Below are 14,994 nucleotides of genomic sequence, written 5' to 3'. Positions count from 1 at the left end.
GGAATTAGTCTACATCATGGAGAACATTTGTTAATACCTTCAGATCAGGGGTCAGCAGCACACCTCTTCCAGCCCCTGCCGTGAGTGCAACTGTGCTTATTTTCAAATACATGCTGCTGGAGACCATCAAGACTCGTCATTCACTGGTGTAAGCTATTTAAACTCCAGTCTTTTGGATTTTTGCTGCAGTCCTTTGGTGACTTTGAAGGGAGCAGAACCACATCATATTGCATTTATTTCCTTCGTACGGTTTATGTGAGTTGCAGATCACCCGAAAGTCCATCGATAGCGAAAGGGACAGCTCTTGCTTCAAGCACTGCCAAAGCGAGAGCTAAATTTAATACACCTCAGGACCACCATGGGCCTCCAGCTACCACACTACAGCCTGCTTTAGGAGGAGAGAAGACCACTCATTTTCTTAGCTCCTCATCCAAGCAGGGGGATATGACCTGGATAAGTTACCTGTCCATCACAGCGTTAACACAGACAACCACATGCTAACATACGCACTTAATGCGAGTTTAGAAACACCAATCGACCAAGTATATTTCTGGACTGTGTGGGAAGAAAAACCAACACAGGGACTTCATGCAGGCACAAATGCCACACAGCAATGCCCCAACCAACAAGGAGGGTCAAACCAAGAGCCTTCTTACTGTGAAGTGACAATACTAATAATTGCACCATCAAAGTCCTCCAACTAAAACGAGACAATGCTTTTGTTTTGTTTGCTTCTTACTGTTCTGAGGCCTGAAGACTCGCTGAGCACCTTTATAACGCACACATCAATATCCCCTCCTCAGACAAAGATGCCCAAAACCTATCATTTTTTTTGTCACTAAATGATTTAAGTGATAAGAGAGTGGTGATAGATATGGGATTTTAGCTAAATGTCAGCTGAAGTCTGGTAACAAGAAGTCTGGCTCTGGGAATAAATAACAATAATGGAAAAAATAAAGGAGGGGTTTAGCCCAAGATAACAGAGATGGGCCTGTCAAGGCCACATATCTGCAAAAATAAAAAATAAAAACCTGACAACATTTTCAGCAATCTGTTTATCTACACAGATGTCAGGCTGTTTAAAGCTTTATGAATTCTGCAAGACTGCTGGGCTATCTGTAGCTTACCTTGTCCAGCACCACATCGCTGATCGGTGGGAGCCCTTCAGGCTTCTGTATGCAGGCAGGCATGAACTGGAAGCCCAACAGAAACTCTCTGTTATACTGACGTTTCCCACTGGGTTCAGTCAGGTCTGGACAGCCAAGCAGGATTGAAGAGGAAAGTAAAGGGGGAAAAAAAGGATAAACAGATATGAGAAACAGGCAGAAGTGCTGAGCTTTTCATTTAGAGGCAGCTCTAAATATAGAAATATAAAGACAAATATTTTTATTTGTAAATGCAGAACTCCATCCTTTGCTCCCTGGATTTCAGTTTTGCCTTGGGTCATTTGAAAACACTGTTCACACAGACTGAGGTCCTTCTCACCTTCCATGTCTGGAGGAGCTCCGGTGGAGTTCTCCTTGTCTCCAGGGGTGGCTCCGCTGTCGCTGCTCTCCGTCTCCGAGGTGTGGCCTGCTCCGTTCCTGATTGGCTCCAACTCTGCTTCACCATTTTCCTCTGGAGCAGTGGGCTTTCCATCAGCTTCTGGACTGCTACCAGAAGCAGGAGCAGGGGTAGAGGTGAAGGCTGATGGTAGGGGTGCTGGGCTGCTGCTCAGAGGAGCTGACTGCACAGCCTGGTCTCCTGCAGGCTGATCTACTGGCTTAGACTCATCCTATGAGGAGGCAAGATTCCATTAAGGTCCAAGCGTGTTCAAATTAGGGTTAGGGTTACATTTAAACATATATTTTTAAGGTGTAATTATAACGTACTTGCAGGGCACACTTGTACATGAAAGCTTAGCTTTGAAATGGGTATTCACTGATTAAATTAAGGTCTACTTGTTTATTTTCAGGATAGACCAGTATATTAAATCTGTTGAGAGAAGCCGCTGTTCTGCAGCTCTCTCAGAAATTATTTTACAGGTTTTAACTGCCCCCACCCCCCCAAAAAATACATATTTACTGTAAAATAAACATCTGGAAGTCCCTTACATATTACACACTAAAATGATAGTTCATAAAAAAAGAAAATGTAAAAACTGAAGCACAACATGCTGCTTTTAACAGACTGAAACAAATGGTGACAGAGTTCAAAGACATCCTGCTGGTATCATTTATTTCCCTTTACTCTGTCCCCACAGTCATTTAACTAGAATTTGAATAGCCCAGTGCTTTTAGCAGTCCTCATCGTGGAGACTCAAACGCCATCTATGCACATAAACAGCACAACAGGAAACACCGAACTTCCTCTGAGTAATACAGCAGAACAATTAAAATACAAATACAGTCTACCATCAACTCAACTATAATACTTGTATTATAATATAAATTCCCATCGGTTATTATATAAGGATGTAACCTTTTTACTTTTGGCTGATGTATGGGAAAAGCTTGTTTAGTAAACAACCCGCTGTATTCTTCACCTTTCTTTTGGCTAGTTATGCAGTCTTAGGGAATAACAGCACATTTCACCCAGACAATATATCTCATTTCATTAGTGTGATTGCTGCATGCAGAACCCAAACAACATTAAGCGGTTCAGCTGAACTTGGCCAAGGTATGCATGCAGTGTGACTGCTATTCATGAGAATGGGACTCATATGCTTTAACAGCTACCTTCATCAAAGTTTACAAATCTAGAACAAGGTGTGTCACCAATTCTAAAAATTGCCTAAAATCAACCTCACCGTGCTCTTAAAAAACCTTGGCCATGAAAGAAAAGGAGCAAGGGTGCCAGACAAAAGTTTAGATGTAGAAACAAACTGAAGCGTACTCAGACAGCTTAGTGCAGTGTGAGCACAGCCCAGCAGGTGGCAGGGGAAGGGAAAACAACAATGCTAGGACATGGTACAAGACAGCTACACACAGGGTATAACCTTCATCAGAGACCTAAAAAAAATTCAAATCAAACAATGCCAAAGGTGTGGAGATATTTTCTGAAACACCACTTATACATGGCATGGAAACACCACTCTGAAACACCACAAAATTTTTAGTCAGTGTAAAGGGTTTCCTCTTTTTTTCCCCCTCTTTTACTCTTTGTGTTTAAGATAAGATAAGATAATCTTTATTAGTCCCACATGTGGGAAATTTGTTTGTCTCCTAGTGTGCTTTGTGTATACGATACTAATGTATCTGTTACTAAACCTTCTATTTTTACATATAAACTTCTGGCTTCCAGCACTGAGATGAGCTGAGAACAGAAACACATAATGAACTTTTTTAGGCTTATTTATTATCTACACTCCTAAGGTTTTATGTTTAAAACCTCTCTGTGTGACTTTTTGTTTTTTTGCATATAACGGCTCAAAACCTGTTCAGCATAGACTAAAAATAAGCCATTTAAAGCCCTTTATTTGTTGGCCAGTATTTGGCGGTGTTAGAACTCCGCCACAGCAACAAGCCTGTGCAAAACCATAAAAGAAAGGAAACGAGAGTGGAACGGAGATGGTTTTACATGCAGTGGACTGGCTGAGCAGTGGAGATGATGGATAACTCCTTGCTGACGATAACAACACCCCAAAGTCATTTATGTCTGCTTCCCTAACCACACATGTGGAAACATTTTCCACTTGAACTTTTGCCCAAATTGTGCCTTTCCTCCTCTCTCCCTCTCACATTCCTGTAACACTTTGCAGGACTACTCCTAAATGAATTAAGACAAAATAAAAACTATTTCGGAGAAAAAAAGATATCACAGTATCTCAAAAAATTATCGATTGTTTATTCGTCCACAGACTATAAGCCACTTCTCTCCAGAGGCTAATAAAAAAGAATCTACAATTTGATGTCAAGCTCAATACCTAGGTTTTCTTTCCTCTCTTCATCCTGAATTATGAGTTAAGAGGCCAACTTCTTACCTCATCCACATTTTGAGGTGCATCTCCAGTAGAGGTCCCTTCATTTGGTTTTCTCCAGGTCTTTGGTATTGCAGAAGCAGTCTGATTAACTACAGGGAAACAGAAACGCAGGAACTTAAGATCACTTGCAGCCAGTCAGTAAACAAGCAAGTCATGAGGGATTTAAAAGGTAAATTTGATTTAGTAAGAATGATGGCAAGAAAAGCATCTTTTTACTCAAGTTACAAACCCATTATGTTTTATCAAACTATCAATCAATGCTCCATTTCAGACAGTTTTTACTACTGTCTCTATGATTTCAATGAGAGGAGTTGTCCTTAATATGGCTCTAACCTTCAGTTTGAATATTTTGACAACCAGAAGAAAACTGAGTTAAAGGGAGACGGGTTAAATTTGCTTATTTCAGCTAAAGGTCTGCATCCAGATCCAGTTAAAACAAACAAAATTCATAGAGAGAAATGAAAATAAAAAGTCGACATTCAGTGGGTGCAATGCCGAGACATGACCCTCAGTTTATTCAGCCACTCAAAATGAATGAAGATTTCATAAAAAGCCCGTGTTCGCTACCAAACAAGTAGAAACAAGAAAGTGTAAAAAATATTTCCTCTAATTTCCATGACTTGACTTCCTTTCCTTTTCCTGTGTTATGTTTTGTTTGATTGTGGACTACTGAGGATCAGCTATTTTAGCACAGTGTTTGAAAAGAGATTATCTGCAAAAACGTGCCTTATGGATGTGCCCAACAGGACCACTTAATTCAGCTATTTATGTATAACATCATAAAATAGTAATGGACTCATAAAACAGCCACTCATTGGCTTGTCACTGCCACTTAGTTTATAGCACGCTTTTAAAATGCCACATGCAATCAAGAACTTAAACGAACTCAGTACCCGTAATAGGACTCTTCCTGGTGAGTGCTTGTTGCTGGGACTCTGTTTTGCTGTCAGTAACACCAACGTGTGCCTCTGCCCCTCCTCTAGAGATGAGGTCTTTAGTGTCTAAGGACTTGCTCAGCTCATCAGCCTCCGCTGTGGCCTGCACTAGAGGCGGAAGGCCAGGAGGGAGCATAACTGGCAGAGTTGGGACGGGGCTTGAGGTCAGGGTGACTGGCACCACAGCCACAGGTGCCATAGGGGAGAGCGTAGCAGCAATGGGCACCTCTGGCCTCACATCAGAGGGCAACGTTTGAGAGGAGGAGAGCTCTCCGTAAGCAGGAGCAGATGCCTGGGGCTGGAGAGAAGGCTCATGAGCTTGAGTGTCCAGCTCAGTCCCAGAGTCTGCAAGGCCGTTCAAAGCCTTGGGAGCCAGCGATGGAGAGGCAGCTAAAGTTCGTGGGGCATCTAAAAGAGGCTTGTCTGTGTTGGGCATCTGAGGTGGTGCCGAAGAGGGCTTGCTCTCCCCAGCAGAGGAGGAGGCGCTGTGAGAAGATGCTGAAGTAGTGGACTCCCTGGCTGAGGGACGTTCACTAGTGTTGGCGACTGCAACTGGGAGAGTGACGGGGCGTGCCAGAGAAGCAGTGAAGGGAAGCTCGGGCTCGGGAGCAGGAGAGGGCTCAGATGCAGGAGTGTTGGCCTCCAGTCTCTCCAAGGGAGCGTCAGGCTGCACAAGCCCAGGTGAGGAAGACTTCTGGGCAACTGGCTCCAATTTTGGCAAGTCATCTAAGAGGAGGAAGGAAAATGATTTCAGAATGCAGTTAGCAAAGCTCAAGGTTTTTCCAATCAGAATCATGTATTAACACGCCTTTGTGTTAAAACATTACCAAATAAATAAATTAAAAAACAAACCAGAGCAACCAAAGTTCAACCATTTGCACAAGATATTGTTAACAGAGAAATTCCCGTGAAAGCTTGTCAAATCTTACAGGTATTTACAGGAAGAGCAGGAGGCACTGTTGATTCAATACTCATTTGAATGTGAAATGAAAGTGAAAGCACTCAATGTGCAATGTCAAAGTGATCTTTAAAATATCTGAAAATCACCAAAAGAAATACAGCTAGAGGGAAACACTGGTTGCTGTTATGGATGAAACAGTAAAATCATTGATTCATCAATTACATTACTTTAGTATTTTTTGAGCACCTAATGGCATGTTTTTACCATATGTACATACCTATAGTTACATATGCATGTATGTATTATGTAATGTAATAGGATTGGGCCCCTATGTGTTGGGGAGTTTTAGATGACATTTAAGGACAAAAGAAGCGTTCGGGGCAGACCTGGCCCTGGTTTGGTGTCTGAAGCCACAGCTGTCAACGGCTGCTGTGGCTGCTGGGGCTGTTGAGACTGTTGGGACTGTGGTGGTTGTGGTGACTCCAACGTGTAGCTTCCAGGATGGGTTTGCTGTTGCGGAGGAGGCTGAGGCTGCGACTGCTGCTGCTGCTGCTCCGGAGTCTGGCTGCTGCTCGGCTGCTGCGATTTGAGGTAGAAAATGTGAGGATAATGAGGGTGCGGCCATAAAAACTAGCAACACAGAAAACCAGAAAGAGAGGCACAAAGATGCAGGCAAGCACGCACACAAACAAATAAACAAGCCCAAATGCAGAATTAAGCAAAAATAAGGAGTCCAACGAGGTAGAATAAGAGGAGAGATGAAAGACAAGACAGGAGAAACAGAAAGACGGAGAATGAGGGATGCGAGAGGAAGGGCAGGAGGAGAGGAGAAGATCAGGACGATGCGGAATTAAAGCACAGCGAAAAGGGGGTAGATGCATTAAAAATGAAATTGGGAGGGGGCACAAAAAGACAGAGAAAAAGAGGAAAGACACTGTTAACATCCACAGAAGGACACAGGGAGGAAGAAGTCCTAACATCCCTCTCAGAATTCAGAATCCAGGGAATCTGTCTCATTTGGGCTTTTCTTTTTTATCATTTATTAAAATGTGTCAATAGCATTAGAACACTAGATTTTCCATATAAAACAAGGGCTACTTTTTGTTTTTTATAAAGCAGCAGTATGAGTAGTCGGCGATGTAAAGATCAGGAATGAGTACCAACACATTTCCATATTTATCTAAGCACGATGCCAAACAAATTCAATTTTTTATTTTGTTTGTTTGTGCAAGAATAGATTGAACAGAGTTAGTAGAATCTGCAACCTGAGTGGATTCTGAGGAAGGAGTAGGAGTATAAAGAAATTACATATGCAATCTACTGTAAAAGGTAGTGAATGAACAGAAACAGTGAAAGGAAGAAAAGCAGGTGTAAGATTAACAAGAGCTGTTAAACAAGATTACAACAAACTTACTTATTGCTATGAGACTATCACATGCAGAGTGATATTTACAAGTTATGAACCACCTCCATATCTACACATACTGTATGTGGCATTTAATAATAATCTAACTTGGTTATTATCTTTATGTGAGCTTTTGAGCTTTTATGCTCCCAGAAACAGGCTAAGAAACCAAGGGAATGAACATAATGAATGTGCAAAGATTTACTTTTAAATATTGGCCCTGATTAAAATACAACAGGCATGTAACATTCTAGGCTGAAAGCCCTCATTAATTTCTTATGATAGGGCAAGATGGCTGAATAAACTGATCCTGTCTGACACACACAGTGGCAGAGAGGAGATTAGAGCAGAGAGCTCACACTGCAACCAAGGAATATGAAACCTTCCACCTCTCTAAATACTTCTACGTAACTACTGCAGGTGAGAGGTGAGTGAGGGTATTCCAGAGTAAGCCATACCTGTGGTGGGGTTGGTGTAGAGGAGGGGGGGCCGACAGGAGGCGTTGAATTCCTGCTCCCTGAACCCCCTGCCATGATCTCCTCTGTGATATCCTTGCCACCCTGATTGGGGTCACGGATACGGATCTGGGAGGACAATGGCACAAAAGAAGAAGAAGAAAAAAAAAATCAGACCTTACTAAAGCGCTCAAGTCTTACAGCAATCCTGCATCAGCAGTAGATGATGTATTTTATCAGCTAAGAAAGGAAGGAATCAGACTTGGAGGGAATCTCACACTCAAATTGGCTGTAAATGATGATATAATGACCAGCTTTTAATTCAACAAATACACGTATGTTGTACACGCTAGAAAAATTGTTATATCGGTAATATCTGGTACTTTTCAACATAATTCTCGCTGGACAAGTCAACCATCAAAAGTTGGGTGAACTGAACTTCTACACAAACACACGAGAGACGAGGGAAACTAAGGCTACGTTCACACTGCAGGTCTTAATGCTCAATTCCAATTTTTTGATCAAATCCAATTTTTTGTCTGCTTGTTCACACTACGAATAAAATGTGACAGCAAACGCGCTCTAGTGTGAACCCTCAAAGCGGCCCGCATGCGCAAAAGAAGACGTCACACAAGGCACTCTGTTTAGACCCAGACCAAACAGTATTGTTTGACTGATGGCCTTAATATAAAGACTTGTTTCGGACTTTACGTTTCCCAATTTGCTTTAAGTTATAAAGTTATTTTGTTATTTACATATGGCCTAATAATTATCCTTATTGCTGTTTTAGAGAGGAGCGGTGCTTCAAAGGATAGTTGCAGATTACTGTCAGAATCTGCAGATTATACAGTACAAATAAAATGGTCACGTTTCTCCAACGTTGTCTTCCCAACAGTTTCACTGACATCTACACGGGACGGCCAGGAGGCGCTTGCGATGTCTTATTGGGCGCTTCTCCAGCACTGATAATTGGCATCTGTCTTGTGTCAGTGACGTAAAAGACGGATTTAATGCGACTTGACCGTTCACACAGCAGTCGCTTTCTGAAACATCAGATGTGTATCCGATTCAGTACCGCATATGAAAGTGACCCAGATCGGATTTGAAAATATCGGATTTGTGCCGTTCACACTGTCGTACCATGATCAGATATGGGTCGCATAGGGTCAAAAAAGTCAGATTTGATGCGCTTTCGCCTGCAGTGTGAACATAGCCTAAGAAACAGTGAGGAGTTCCTTTCCAACTTTCCACCATGAAGAGAAAACACACCTTCTTTACATATAGGAATGAATGAATTACCTTAATTACCTTAAATTAAAACACAATTAAGTAGGAACAGTAGACCAAAAGGACACAACTACTTGCTTAGGGATAGAAGTGTTTCCTTAATAAAAAATAAAAAAAATACCCAGGCTTAGGACCAGTATGGAGTCAACCTGAAAATCCAAGTGATATGGTATTTACAGTGCCACGAGAAAGTATCCAGCCTCTTTCAGATTCCTTAATCTTTTGCAAATGATGATTTAATTGATTAAGAGGAAAAAAGGTATGCAAATCTACCATTAGTTTTTCATGTAGGGCTAGGTAGGTTTGGACAGTTTTTCCCCTTAATGAATGAAATTATCATTTAAAAACAGCAACTCTCCAGCATGAAAAGGCACAAATTAAAAAGTCCCTTTAATGTGTGACTTCTTTTGTGTGGCTTCCTCTTGTTTTGTGTATATTCCTCTTGTTTTTATTTGTTCCTGTTGTCTTACTATTTGTATTTCCTGCACAGTTTGTGTGAGTCCCCACAATTTCACTGTACATGTAAAATGACATTAAAAGGCTATTTGATTCTATTCTATGAAGAGGAAGTATTTAGTCTAGTTATCTTTGTCTAATATTAAAACTTGCTTGATGATCTGAAACCTTTAAGTGTGACATGTGCAAAAAACTAAGAAATCAGAAAGGGGGCATATACGATTTCACAGCACTCTATCCTCGGGGTGCCTCCCTTCCGCTACTTTACAGGATACAACGCGAGCTAATGTCATAGCTAGGGGCCAGCCAACGTCAACAAATGACCAGTTTCCAGCCCCAGAGACAAAAAATGAAGCATATCCAGCTGACAAAGAGACAAATAAATGCCACTGTAAGCATACCTAAAGGAAACAGTGTTTAGTCAAACTACAGCCTTGTCACCAGAGTGTTTTGGCCAACGCCCACCTATACAAAAGTGCGCAACAGGATGCTGATTCCAGTTTACTTAAAAGTTATAGGTGTCATTACTAACAAAGGTTTTGTAAAAGTTATACAAAATATCTTTAATATTTAAGTAAAGGATGCCCACTGAATTATGCCAGATTATTGAAGTAGTCTGTCATCTCTTTATTTGTGATAGACAATGTATCTTCTTCAAAGGCTTTGAACGAAAATCATGCAGGTGAATAAAAAAAAAGAAAAACAATTTCAGCCTTGGTTGGAATAATTTTCACTGTGAAATCGTTGAAATTCTTATTTTTATGTTGTGTGAACTGACTTAGAGGTGAAATTTGTCCCAAAAAAAAGAAAAAGAAATAAGTATTGTGTCAACTTTTCCCTTTAAAAAAATTACAGAATTAATAGGATACTCACTGTTTTCTTCTCACGCTTGGTTGGTGGAGGTTGCTGTGGTGTAGGCACTATGATAGGGGGTGACGGGGGGTAAACAGACTGTCCTGGGAAGTAGGGTGGACCAGCTGTGGGAACGGGAGCAGGGACAGAGGGTGAGACAGGTGGGTGGTACCTGAGGGGATCTGAATGAATTTGCAAGAAAAGACAAACAAGAACAGAAGAAAGGACATCTTAGTTAAACCTTACAGTCACAGCACTGTAGGCACACAAGAGAGTTAGTGAGTGTTTGTGCTACTCTGTCATTAACTGAGATTTTATGGGTACAGGACTACCACTGCATGTGTATGTGTTGCATTAGTGACTCACGATATGGGGCTGGGTACTCCCCTGGACCTGGTCCAGGATAGAAGGTGCCAGACCCTGGGGGCTGTACAGAATACTGTTGAGGAGGTCCCACGTAGGGTGTACTGGGGCGGTACTGTATAGAGGACAAAAGAGAGAGACAACCAATGAAAACAAGACATGTACTGACCGGTTTAGTCTTTTATTTTTTGGGTCCTTTTTCGTTTTTATTTTTTTATTTTTAGCATTTGTGGGAGTTTTTATGGGTTTTAATGGTCCTTTTGATGATCCTTTGAATAATCCACTGAATTCTGTCTAGACCAGTTTATTATGATCTTTTAGGGTTGTTCAGAGGACACGCAAAATATTTGTGCATAACACAAAAGGCAATGCTGCTGCTGGTGCGCAAACTTTATACATCTAATGTGGAGCTATGAGTATAGCTGATACTCTGCTAAAGACATAAAGACCTAGCATGTGGTTTTACTCTTAGATGCTAGTGGAATAATTCTGCATGAATTAAACTGCACAGTTCATAAATAATTCTCATTTATGTTACACTAGAGCGTGTAGTAATCCTCTTGTTCATTCTCTGTCTGAAATAAACTATTTTCCCTCCCTTTCAGATTACTTTTGGCCCACTTCTTTTCTCATTGGCTGCCATTTTCAAACAGAAGATTTCAACAGCAGGTGGGAGGGGCTTCTCTATTTTAAGCCAGAACTTTTTGGAACAGTTTGAAGCTTGGGCTTTTGGCTCTCATACCTGAAAATTTGCATTCACCGAACTTGTTATTTGAAACTTTGGGTACTTTTTATATAAGCACCCACTACTGTTATAGTATAACCATCCATTGAGTTTTACACTTCTGACTCTGTGTCATGGGGGCAGCAGTCTAACCAGAGATGCCTTCAGGTGGATACAAAGGCATTCCCAAACTAACTGACAAATACATCCTATCTCGTGTGCTCTCGGTCAGCTCAAAGATCTTCTCCCGCATGGATGTGCCAGAAAAACACCCTGAAAACAACTTCAGCAGCTGCTTTCAATGCAAAGGAGTAACTGCCCTACTCTGTGGAAGAGACCACATACACTTGAGAGGAGGTTACTTCTATTCGAGAGATCTCTTTCTTAACCACTACAGACTAGCACAGCTCAATTTCTTGGTACATGACAGTGTAAATATATATGACAGAAAATAACAAAAAGCACACTAGGGCCACTTAAAGCAATTGTTAATGTAATCAAAAACTTTAATCTTAAATATGACCATTTTTATTGCTGGGTGCTGTCTAAAATGTTTTCCTGACACTTTAAGTTTGAATAATTAAATATACAGCCACCATAAAACTGGATGAGGTTGGCACAAAGAATGGAAACAGCAGACAAACAACTAGCCTAGCTGTTTCCAAACAAAACATTTTAACACCACCTCTGAAGTGCTCTAATTTACATATTATATATCATTTGAATTCTTATCGGAGTTTCAAATTAAAATAACACAGAAAAGTTGATTTTAATACTCTTGGTGGAAACTTTCCGATACATGTTTTTGCTGAAAAGTAAAAATAAATGTAAGGCCCAATCAGAGTTGAAGAATGGTATTGATAAATAGATAGAGCAACTATTTTAGTAGTCTTAATTGTACCTATAATAGTGACTTCTTTACCTGTGGGATGTAGTACTGTGCAGCCTGGGGGGAAGGGAAAGGCATGGGTGCCATGGTCATCATTATTGGTTGATTAGTGGGGTAGACGGCTGCCGTGGGAGCTTGTGAGCCAGGCCGTATCGAGGGCGTGTTCGTCGGGATGGTGGGCCTTGCAGGCTGCATTTGAGTCCTCTGAAAAAACTGAAGATAACAAGGCAGAAAAAATAGAGAGAGAAACAGCAGAAGACATTGAATACTACCCCAGATACAAAGTCTCATTTCAGCAGTCTGTCATGCTTTTTCTAAACTACAAGCAAGTAGACTTTTAGACCTTTACTCCAGATTTGGTTTTTATCAGCAGCTTAAAAAAGGCCAGTGACCACAACTTTCCCTGAAAGCAATGCTGCAGACAGTTCAGACTGTTTCATTAGACCCACTCTGAAAGTCAAAAACACTTTTATGTCACTTTTCCTCCAAAAATAACCAATAATCTCTTCCTTGAATTATTTACTAAACATCTCTCTGAAGTTTGGATTACATATTTTAGCTGGCAAGAAATGTGATGAATCAGATGAATATTTACATAGTGGCACCAGTCTGAATTTAGCTCACTTTACACACTCAAGTCCTTAATTTTTCATCCTGCCACAAACATCTAACCAGCAGCCTTAAAAGCACGATTAAGTCATTCAAACAGAGATGACATTTGAGTTAAAAAAAAAAAAATGCCCACAGCACAGAACTGCAATCATCCGACTCGGTCAAACCTCATGTGTACATTGCTGTCGTGATCCCGGGCAGCTTCACAATGTTTCTATTGTTAAAGTGTCCGACATGGTCACGATTGAGGTGGTGGATCATTTGGTTTAGGTCAGATCTCTTGACTCAGATCAAAATTGAGTCAAGAGACTGCTGTCATATCTTTCTCATTACAAAATTTTGTTCTAGCAATTCAGAGTGAAAAAACTAATCAAGGCACAGATGCATTAAAAGAAACAAAGATTGTTTTCTCTGTGCTTTATTTCAGTTCTGTTGTGTATGCTACTGTCTTTACACCACTTCCATTCATGAATGTAACAAAATCAGGGTTAAAATATGATTTTATCACAATTCTGGTGATTTTCCTGTTTGGGAATGATGGAACCTCTTTAAATCCATCAAGCAGTCATGATGTTTCTCCTGTCAATAATATATCCTGTTGCCATTTGCTACCAAGATGAATGGGATAGATTAAACTATTTACTATAAACATTGGTGTGTTAATACATTGTTTTGAGTCAAACTTCCGGATATTTTATCCGTCCCTTGTTGCCTTTTTTAATCACAGTTTTATTTGGGATTTATACACAGATGGAGATTTTCTGTGGTATGAATATTAGTAAGATCACGGTATAGCTGGATAAGCAACCTGGAGGCGAGAGATAAAACTGTTCCTCTTTTGACTGCTCATATTACAGGTTTCCTCAGTATATCATCTGCCTCCATCCCACCCCAAACCTTGCATCCTCTTCTATCTCATCAACCCACTACATCCAAAAACCTCTGTGGACTTGGTGGCAGCGTCACCATCTCCAAACCATACATCATAGCAGGTCTCAATACTGTCGTGTAAAACTTCACTTTCACTCTTGCTGCAATCCTCCTGCCAGAAATCACAAGACCAGAGATAGACCTGGTTATGGTTTCCTGGAGAAGGCCCTAAAAACTTTAAGGGAAAGCAAAAGTTTCCAGTTTTTTTTACCTGGAATGTACAACTAGAAAAAAGTAAAAGCTCAGACTTTTAAGAGCCCTTAACTATGGTTTTTGTTTTGGCCAATCTCGCAGCTGTACAGAATGTGCGACACAGGCCACTGACCTGCTCGTCATGCAGAAATATGGTCTTTTCTGGTGTGTCAAAGAGAACAGAAAAACAAAACAAAAACATACAATACTCACAGTCACTCCAGCTACAGTGGCTTTTCAAATACATGTCACAATCACTTAAAAGTTAAACATCAGAGAGGGTCTGTATTTGATTAGACCAATGAATTTAATATGCTGAAACTTTGTGTGCTGGGCCTGAAGAAAGACCACCACCAACAGCTGTGACCGACTTCCAAATAAGCGGGACTCAAGCTGGGAATACCCAACCACAGTCACAGAGTGCCTCAGTGAAGAACAGAATGGAGAGCAGAATAAACAATGCTGTAAAACAGTCTAAAATATCCAGGAGGGAAATCACCTTTAACATAATAAATCAACTTCAATGGCTTTATTGTAAATAGCTCTGTGAAAATCTGGGAAATTACCGGAAAAGTCATTATCAGTCTCTGCTGGCAAAGCAAGAGAACGAGACAGAGACAAAAAAATTCAGAACATTATTAACACAAAGGAGCTTTGTCACTTAAAAACAGGCTTAAAACAATCACTAAAACAACTCCCCCAACAAGACTGTAACCATATATACATAAATTAGTCACCTATATAACATAAAACATATTTCCAAGGCAGCAAACACATTTCTTTTCACAAAGGACAAAAAATTATCTAAAAGAACAAATACTTGGGAGGGAATATACAGTTTCTCTCTAATTGTGCATGCTGTTCATTTAACTGTGCAAGGTGATAGAGGATGAGTAATGAATGGGGAGAAAACTAAAAAATTATAAACTGAAAATTCCACTAATGATCCTCCACGGGATAAAAGACAGGACATAGGGGAAAAAATTATGATGAAAGTCCACCGTACTAAGAGTACACTGCAGTGAAGATGAA

At 40.6% G+C, this 14,994-nt stretch overlaps 1 protein-coding gene across 11 annotated transcripts in view; it reads right to left on the bottom strand.

Moving 5' to 3' along the window:
* The window catches only part of eif4g3a (eukaryotic translation initiation factor 4 gamma, 3a), a 70,793-nt gene that overhangs the window by 26,796 nt on the left and 29,003 nt on the right, over window positions 1-14,994 (bottom strand). For 7 of the 11 annotated variants that reach the window (XM_085457397.1, XM_085457400.1, XM_085457401.1 and 4 more), the window contains 9 exons: window positions 12,262-12,441; window positions 10,619-10,730; window positions 10,274-10,434; window positions 7,661-7,786; window positions 6,184-6,376; window positions 4,855-5,622; window positions 3,962-4,050; window positions 1,486-1,774; window positions 1,128-1,252 (listed from right to left, as the gene is read on the bottom strand). In XM_085457397.1, the coding sequence (XP_085313523.1) occupies window positions 1,128-1,252; window positions 1,486-1,774; window positions 3,962-4,050; window positions 4,855-5,622; window positions 6,184-6,376; window positions 7,661-7,786; window positions 10,274-10,434; window positions 10,619-10,730; window positions 12,262-12,441 (2,043 nt within the window). Of the gene's footprint in view, window positions 1-1,127; window positions 1,253-1,485; window positions 1,775-3,961; window positions 4,051-4,854; window positions 5,623-6,183; window positions 6,428-7,660; window positions 7,787-10,273; window positions 10,435-10,618; window positions 10,731-12,261; window positions 12,442-14,994 lie in introns of those variants that run through there. The other 4 variants (XM_085457395.1, XM_085457396.1, XM_085457398.1 and 1 more) reach the window with 3 other exon arrangements.

Source organism: Copadichromis virginalis, linkage group LG5 (assembly GCF_057382275.1).
Source record: "Copadichromis virginalis isolate Kocher_CV1m ecotype Utaka linkage group LG5, C_Virginalis_male_GT1.1, whole genome shotgun sequence".
Classification (NCBI taxonomy): Eukaryota; Metazoa; Chordata; class Actinopteri; order Cichliformes; family Cichlidae; genus Copadichromis; species Copadichromis virginalis.
The sequence above is the reverse complement of the archived record's forward strand: the minus strand, read 5'-3'. Positions and strand labels throughout refer to the sequence as shown.